Genomic DNA, 9,183 nt, shown 5'->3' with positions numbered 1-9,183 from the left:
AATCATTCATATGATCATTTGATTTGATCATTGACTTTGATCATTAGCTTTTATGAAGTCCTGTCCATAGCCCACTCAGAAATAGCTTTAAATGGTTCCACAACTGATCCGTCAACCTCCCACCCCGAGTGTGTTCTCCCATTTCAAAGAACCAGATGCTCTCCATTCTAACAGACGAACAGACATCGAATTGAGACTGTTGATATATTTACTTCAAAAAAACTGATAGGAGAAGATGAGGTAAAACGTGCATGGTTTATTTTAGTTTCTGTCGCTTACACAGACACATTTAACACACCTTCACAAATGAAATATACGTTGTATTTTAAATAAGTTAAGTTAAAATAAATAAATAGGTAAATAATAATAAACCAAACTAAGTAAAACGGTAAAAAATATAAATAAGTCAACAATTCCTCATGTTTAGAATATCTACAAAGTGCACTGAACTCTGGGAATACAACATAACCAATATTTCCATTAATTTGCCAATATTATTATTATTATTAATAATAATCATTTTTAAAAGAACAAAAATATTTTCGTTTTCATGTGAGGACATAAAATGGACGTTTTACAAAGTAATTATTCAAAATAATTTGATTGTCAAAGCATCATTGCAGTGAAATTAGTACAGACATACACCATGTTTTCTTTCTGTGAGTCATCTAATTCAACCATAACTTCGTGGATAAAACAAAAAAACGAAGAAACGATTAGTTTTTTGTGTTTTATACTCCTACAGTCCAAAATGACCATGAATGTGCCAACACTAGCGTAATGAGGTAGACAGATAGTAGACTATACTGTGTATGTCCGCGTGTACGTGCGATTGCCCGTGTGTATGCTCTCTTATTGCAATGCATTCAGATGGGCTTTTAGAACTATTAACTCACAGCTAACGCCCTACAAGTAAACCATGCAATGAATGATTCCAACTATACCCCCGTGTTACGGAGAGCCAACCATCTCTGAGACACATACAATGATGACAACATTACGCCCTAAGCATCAGTTATCTTCTGCAAACAACAATTCGGTTTTTGAAAAAAGAACGAATTCGATGCGCTCTTCACACACAGGTGAAATGTAGCCTATTCACAAATATGTACAATGATAAATATAAAATAGTTATTCTGACTCAAGAGAATAATAACAATTATTATTCGATTTCCATTTCTGTACAATAATTGCCATGAGTTAAGAGGTGGGTTTTCTCTTTTCCGCCTCCATGGAGTATAATGATGTCGATCTCCTATTTCACTGTATTGTATTTATCGATGTTCAGTTTTCAATTTCAAAAGGTATACGTTTTGCCTCGGTGGATGTTGGTTGTCAAGTCTTTATCCCAATTCAAAGGAACGAAACCCATCTTGTCTGCTAGCCTCGATGGACCGTAGCCGTTTGCCTATTTGCTTCGGATTTGTCTATTCGAGGAAAGTTTTGCTTTGTATTTTCCTAGTGTGTCGCAGAAAACTTCATCCTTTTCTGCTTTTGCCTCTGATTGCAAAACCACACCCTGACCACGTTCTTTTTCAGGTCCAGTTTCTCGGCTATTGCTGCAATCTTCTCAGACGAGGGCCTCGGCTGCACGGCGAAATATGCCTCCAAGGAGCGCTTCTCGGGAGCAGCGATGGAGGTACGTTTTCTCTTCTTGTCTCCTCCGTTGAAAATCTCTGGCTTGGTCATTTTCTCCCGCTGCGCCCTCTCCGCCTCCTCCAGCCACGCTTCCAGGATGGGTTTCAGGGCCACCATGTTGTTATGAGACAAGGTGAGGGATTCGAACCGGCATATCGTGCTCTGACTGAGGCAACCGACCCCGGGGATTTTAAGGTTCGCCAGGGCCGAGCCCACGTCCGCCTGCGTCACCCCCAGCTTGATCCGCCTCTGCTTGAACCGCTCTGCAAACGACTCCAGCTCCCGGGGGTCTGGCTCTGAGTCCACGCCGCCGCCCAGCGAGGTGTGCGAGCCCATGCTGTGGGGGTGCATGTTCATTGCCTGTTGGTGGTGGTGGTGCTGCTGCATGTGATTTATGGCGGACATGTGAGCGTGTGGATGGGAGGCAGTGGAGCAGACGTCGGAGCCGGGCATCCCTCCCAGGGAGACAGACATGCCGGGGGTCAGGTGGTCCAGCAGGTCGCCATCCAGACCCTGAGAGCCCTGGTGATGGGGGTGATGGTGGTGGTGGTGCGAGGTGAGCACGGACGGGTGGTGGAGGTGGGCCGAGGATGAGGTGGGGGTGCAGGCCATGCTGGTCATCGTGGTCATGGTGTGGTAGGTCGCGTCTGGTTTGTAAGGGTGGCTCTTTGCGATATCCACCGCTGCCAGCGCTTCCGCCCTCTGCAGTAAAGTCTCATCGAAGCCGGCGAAGATGTTGCTCTGCAGCTGTGAGATGGAGAGGAACAGGTGAGGCAGAGAGGGGAACGGTTAATAAGGCACATTTCTTGAAATAAATTGTCCAAATATCCAAAAGGATGAGTTAATTTCATATCACTCAAAGACTATATCAGCCTAGTATCATCCAAATATTCAACCGTCACATTTGATTATTCGTTAAGGATGAATCTTTCAAGATAAATAATTTCTCTGCACCTTGCAATGAGAAGAGTTTGACATATGAGCAATACGAAATATCTGATCAGGCAAATCACATTATTTGGCATATAATATATAAGCGTTTAGCGTTCGGGTTCACCCAATTCCCCATATCCCATGCATGCTCGCCTTCATTTAAGGCTACTTTTCATTATTGCTAATTGGATCATTTGGATGTGACGATAACTCACCGAGTGAGTGGGCATGCATGCCCTCCGGATGGCCTCTGAGGTCGATTGCAGAGGCGTGTATTTGGGCTCGTGCAGTATGGGGTGCATACTGAAAGGTTGTTTGCTGTTCATTGACATCATGATTGCAGAAGTTAGTGAGGGTCGTTGTCTGTCTTCCTCGTTTTGCTCCGTGTTGGTCCGTTGTCACTAGAATCGTCTCAGGATTAAACAAATTGATAGAATGGTCGGTTGGTTGGTTGGTTGAGGTGATGGTAGTGATGGTAATGATGACAGGTTTAAACCTCCTGTCTTCTCCCCTGTAGATCTCTCTCTATCCAGTCAGACTCCTCTGCTTTTGGCTGTAAATGGCTGTATGTAGTATGGATACCTAGCAGCCACCTATTAAATAACGTCTTACTGGCCCCGCCCCAAAGATGGGTAATCGCCCCCTCCTTTCCCTATTGTCTCCAAATGTTACTGGGAAATGTGTGTGTAGCCACACCTCTTGAGGGCAAAACCACCACCCACTCCAATGCAATGCGTTTGGAGTCTGGATTTTGACAGGTGCAATGGTATTGGCTGGTTGTCATACGGACAACACGCCCACCACGCGTTGCGCAGGTTGCTGTGTTTTCTGATGGATAAGGATGGATTTGATTCTATTTCCCAATTTCTGTAATAACCTCATCATAAGCTTTTTTAATTTCAAATGAGCATTCAAAGCTCGAATGAAAAAAGTAATTTTAGTCCCTGCATTTTAGTTAAAATGGCATGAGGTGAAGAAAAGTAATTTGTAATATCCAAAGTTAAATTAAATACCAATATCATACCAGTGAAATAACTCCAGTGAACAGTGGATTCAGAGAGGCTCCTGTTTTTAATCAATAATAGATGGATGACCACACACAATAATCCTCCCTGACACCTTTCCCTTGCTTTCCTAGCAATTAATACATCAATTAATCATTGCTCATTTACTTTGTGGCTCGAACCACAGTATGGATCCCCAATTAAAGAATAAACAGGTCAGAATGGATATGAAGCACAGAGAGGATGATGACATTTTTACTGTTGAACCTCAGGTCAAAGGAGCAAGACCTGTCAATCACAGCATATATCCAGAAGGCTGAGGTGATGGAGATAGACCCCCACTCTTGGCATGGTTCCCCCACCCTGCACTTGTCTTTCCCTTCCCCTGGTGGGGTAGGGCTCTCCTAGGGACCCCATTTACAGAACTAGGGCTTTCCTCCTGACATTTGCTCCTATACACATCATGTCAGTAATGAGACAACCTCAGGAAAACCAAATAGTGAACTTTTATAGAGAGATTCTATATACATTTCTTGTTATGCTTACAATGTGCTGTTTACCTGGTGTTTGTCATAGAAATGACATGCTGAAACAATAGTTATGTACAGTAGCAATGACCTGGTCATTTATTTGGTGTCCATTGAAACAAGCTCCAGGCACCAGAAAGAAAAAGTGCAACAAGAAGTCTTACTGTATTATTAAAAAATCTACTTGTCTGTGCTTCGTCCATCGCTCTAATTGGGGATCTGAAACCCCAGACCTGCATGTGCGTGTCAGAGAGACACAGAGAGAACTGTGAAACCCCAGCCTTGTCAGAGCGTAGGCCCCATAATAGGACAGGGAGTCTATGTGACTGTGAGTCAGAAACAGAAACCTGAGTGTGGTGATGGTGTCAGTCGGGGTGCAGCAGGCTCAGGCTGCAGCCATTGTCCCCCAGCAAATGTCTCTCCTCTCCGGCAGGACTGCGGCACCCGCTCATCAAATATACATCACCTCCACTGGGAGAGGCTTTCCTCTGGGACAGACAGACAGGCTAGGCTGTTGGCTGTGGACCGCCCAGCTGTAGAGGAGCAGACAGACGGACAGGGAGAGAGGGATAGACTGATGGACAAACAAAGAGAATGACTTAAAAGGCAGAGAAACACACACAGACATAAATAGACACTTGGATTGGCAGAATGGAGCAGAGAGGCAGGCAGGCAGAAGTAAAAAATACACAAGCACATTTACGTCATGATCCTGATCTCTTGCTCTCAGCTGTAAATTATGACTGTGTAAATAATCCTGCTAACACCCATTGCCTGCCAGCCCCACTGTCAACATCACATTTGTGTGTTGGAGAGAGAGAGAGAGAGAGAGAGAGAGAGAGAGAGAGAGAGAGAGAGAGAGAGAGAGAGAGAGAGAGAGAGAGAGAGAGAGAGAGAGAGAGAGAGAGAACCTGCGCTGGTCCCAAATCACACTGCTCTGGTCCCGAGTCACACTGCTATGGTCCCGAGTCACACTGCTCTGGTCCCGAATCACACTGCTCTGGTCCCGAGTCACACTGCTCTGGTCCCGAATCACACTGCTCTGGTCCCGAGTCACACTGCTCTGGTCCCGAATCACACTGCTCTGGTCCCGAGTCACACTGCTCTGGTCCCGAATCACACTGCTCTGGTCCCGAGTCACACTGCTCTGGTCCCGAGTCACACTGCTCTGGTCCCGAGTCACACTGCTCTGGTCCTGAATCATACTGCTCTGGTCCTGAATCATACTGCTCTGGTCCTGAATCATACTGCTCTGGTCCTGAATCATACTGCTCTGGTCCTGAATCATACTGCTCTGGTCCTGAATCACACTGCTCTGGTCCTGAATCATACTGCTCTGGTCCTGAATCATACTGCTCTGGTCCTGAATCATACTGCTCTGGTCCTGAATCATACTGCTCTGGTCCTGAATCATACTGCTCTGGTCCTGAATCATACTGCTCTGGTCCTGAATCATACTGCTCTGGCATCTGCTTGAAATACCAAAGTGTTTCTTAATGGGCTCTTACTCTTCTGCCAGCTCACTGTCTCTCTGTCCATTCTGTCCCGCCCTTCTTTTTTCCCTCTTTCCCTCTTTCTTTCCCTCTTTCTTTCCCTTTCTTTCTTTCTTTCTTTCTTTCTTTCTTTCTTTCTTTCTTTCTTTCTTTCTTTCTTTCTTTCTTTCTTTCTTTCTTTCTTTCTTTCTTTCTTTCCTTTCCCTCCCTCCCTCCCTCCCTCCCTCCCTCCCTCCCTCCCTCCCTCCCTCCCTCCCTCCCTCCCTCCCTCCCTCCCTCCCTCCCTCCCTCCCTCCCTCCCTCCCTCCCTCCCTCCCTCCCTCCCTCCCTCCCTCCCTCATGGCTTTCTCATAGCATAAACACTACAATAACAGTTTATGTTCTTCCATTTTCATTGTTTGTTTATTTTAAAGCACTTAACATTCTGAAATATGACAACTACAGTATTTTTGCACTCACCATTCCATGAATGTGTGTTTGTGTGTGTGTGTTGTTACATTACAGTATGTCATTAGAAAGGGGGAGGGGGGGGCAGAGAGGGGCTATACAGTCCACCTCTCAACAATAGAGTAAAGACATTGCCACAAGACCACATTTCTGCTACGGTAAGCAAAATTGACAAATTCAAAGAGCACACATACACACACACACCTCACTTCCCCTTAATCCCCTCTGTCTCTTTCCTTCCATTTTCCCCTCTTTTTTAAGCAGGTTGAATTATTGATGGTGTATAAAAACAAAGGTTGTAGATTGTAACCATTCACCAAATCGGCAGGTTCACGTGGAGGGGGCTGCTGAGGGGAAGGGGGTGTCTAACCACACTCTTTAATGTAATTGCCTTTAGGGTTCCTGGTAAATATTTCATTGACTGACAGCACAAATTATAGATACAAAGCTGGAAGGGGGCTATTCCTCTCTCCCAGAGCAGAGGGAGATGGAGGGATCCTGTGTACTTGACCTGGCTCCGCAGGTGCCAAAGTGGGGCAGTGGGCAGCGTCCCCCCCCAGGTCCCAAGGGACAGGCATGTCAGAGATGGGGGGGGGGGGCTGACAGAAAGAGGCAGAGAGAGAGGATGTGGCGGTCTTAAGCACCTCTGCCCTAACATGGGACAAGGATGTACACTGGAACAGAATGGTTCACAGGGAAACATCATTACAGGACAGGTTTGGGGGTGAAGAGCACTAAAATATGCATGAGGTCAGATCTGTAAGGCGACCTGGACAGGATGTACATGCAGTTACAGTATTGGCGGTGTTTTAGTGAAGCAGGACGTTTTAAAGCGCTGGGGAACACAGGAGGGATTCAGGGACAGTTCTACTGTCCTCTCCATTAACCCACCTATCTAACACAAGAGGAAAGGGTGGTCAGTTGATGCCCTATTGTTACAGTACAGCGCAAAGTTTAATCCACTGAATCAGTTAGACATTTGTTATGGTGTGTGAGTCTTTCACTCCAGTGGGACCCAATCACAGCACTGTTGTATTAGCTGATGTCGTCTACCGTAGCCTAAAGTCTCAATACATCACAATAAAACATACATCCTCTAGAAAGTTAATTCAGACCACTTTAAAAGTTGGTCCCCCGCTCCATCAATACGTTTGCAATTCCAGCTCTATCTCTTTCTTTTTAAATGTTTTCTCTCTTTACCCTCTCTCTCTCTCATCTTCCTCTCCTCCACATTGTTCCTCTCTGTCCCAGGTCTATCTGCCATGGCCCAGCTAGCTAATTGAGAGAGAGACCAAGAGAGCAAGAGAGGATTCTGGTATGGATCACTAGATTAACTGAGTGCTCATTAATGATGCATGTCAGCCCTACAGCACTTGGACATGAAGAGAATGTGCTGGAGGATTGACGTGTAAAAGCTATAAAGAACAGGCCTGTTTACTTGTTCCAGAGTGCGGAGGCAAGGGGCCACTGCTGTGCCGTGCTGAGAACAGACCCATGTCCCCAGATCTGGGAGGGGACGGGTGGAGGAGAGTTTCAAGTTGTATTAGTCTATGTACAGGATACACGTTATACACAATCCTACAAAATGCTTACTTGCAAGAGGGTGATGGAATGAAAAAGATAGGACAGAGAGAAATGTCCCACCTGTTGTGTACATCTTATGAACGAAGATGAGGAGTAGTTTCATGATGAGGACATGGATGATGAGGACATGGATGATGAGGACATGGATGATGAGGACGATGATGATGACGATGATGATCAAATCAAATCAAATCAAATGTATTTATATAGCCCTTCGTACATCAGCTGATATCTCAAAGTGCTGTACAGAAACCCAGCCTAAAACCCCAAACAGCAAGCAATGCAGGTGTAGAAGCACGGTGGCTAGGAAAAACTCCCTAGAAAGGCCGTAACCTAGTAAGAAACCTAGAGAGGAACCAGGCTATGTGGGGTGGCCAGTCCTCTTCTGGCTGTGCCATGATGAGGATGTGGATGATGAGGACGATGATGATGAGGACGTGGATGATGAGGATGATGATGAGGACAATGATGGTGAGAACGATGATGAGGATGTGGGTGTGGATGATGAGGATGATGATGATGATGATGAGGACGTGGATGATGAGGACGATGATGAGGATGATGATGATGATGAGGACGATGATGATGAGGACAATGATGATGACGATGATGATGATGATGAGGATGTGGATGATGAGGACGATGATGATGAGGACAATGATGGTGAGGACGATGATGAGGGCGTGGATGATGAGGACGATGATGATGAGGACGTGGGTGATGAGGACGTGGATGATGAGGACGTGGATGATGAGGACAATGATGATGAGGATGATGATGATGAGGACGTGGATGATGAGGACGATGAGGATGAGGATGATGAGGAGGATGGTGATGATGAGGATGTGGATGATGAGGACGATGATGATGAGGACGTGGATGATGAGGACAATGAGGATGATGATGAGGAGGACGATAATGAGGATGTTGATGATGAAGATGACAGGGACTTGATTGTGACCTGTGTAAATTATCATCTATTTTTCTCCATGTCCCTGCATTCCAATTTCCCTACTTTGTGACTCCAAACTTCTCAACACTGTGTGGAATTCTGAGGTAGCAGGCATCAAAAAATACAATCTTTGATCACAGGAGAATACAAAAATGCACACAAACAAAATCTACATTATTTGTTCATTATTTGTTCTACAACAATAGAGAGCAGTGAAACAAAGGAAAAACAAATAAACAAACAAAATGATGTGAATATGCCAGTGATGTGTCAGACAGGGGAGAGAGAGACAGAGCCTCTATCTACTCTGATGGCTTCTTTAAAAACTGTGGAAAACAGAACAGAGAGACAGAGCCTCTATCTACTCTGGTGTCTTCTCTCAAAGATGTGGAGAACAGAACAGAGAGACAGAGCCTCTATCTACTCTGGTGTCTTCTCTCAAAGATGTGGAGAACAGAACAGAGACAGAGCCTCTATCTACTCTGGTGTCTTCTCTCAAAGATGTGGAGAACAGAACAGAGACAGAGCCTCTATCTACTCTGGTGTCTTCTCTCAAAGATGTGGAGAACAGAACAGAGAGACAGAGCCTCTATCTACTCTGGTGT

General features: G+C 45.3%; 1 protein-coding gene across 1 annotated transcript; it reads right to left on the bottom strand.

The window, feature by feature from the left end:
- Positions 1 to 330: 330 nt before the first annotated feature.
- LOC112228115 (brain-specific homeobox/POU domain protein 3-like) lies at positions 331 to 3,123 on the bottom strand. The gene is made up of 2 exons (XM_024393237.2): positions 2,787 to 3,123; positions 331 to 2,385 (listed from the first exon to the last, which is right to left on the bottom strand). Exons 1-2 carry the CDS (start codon positions 2,904 to 2,906, stop codon positions 1,459 to 1,461), a joined length of 1,047 nt encoding a protein of 348 aa, XP_024249005.1. The 5' UTR covers positions 2,907 to 3,123; the 3' UTR covers positions 331 to 1,458.
- Between the last annotated feature and the right edge of the window lie 6,060 nt (positions 3,124 to 9,183).

The sequence above is a fragment of the Oncorhynchus tshawytscha genome, linkage group LG30 (genome assembly GCF_018296145.1).
Source record: "Oncorhynchus tshawytscha isolate Ot180627B linkage group LG30, Otsh_v2.0, whole genome shotgun sequence".
Lineage (NCBI taxonomy): Eukaryota > Metazoa > Chordata > Actinopteri > Salmoniformes > Salmonidae > Oncorhynchus > Oncorhynchus tshawytscha.
This window is presented reverse-complemented; position numbering and strand designations above follow the sequence as displayed.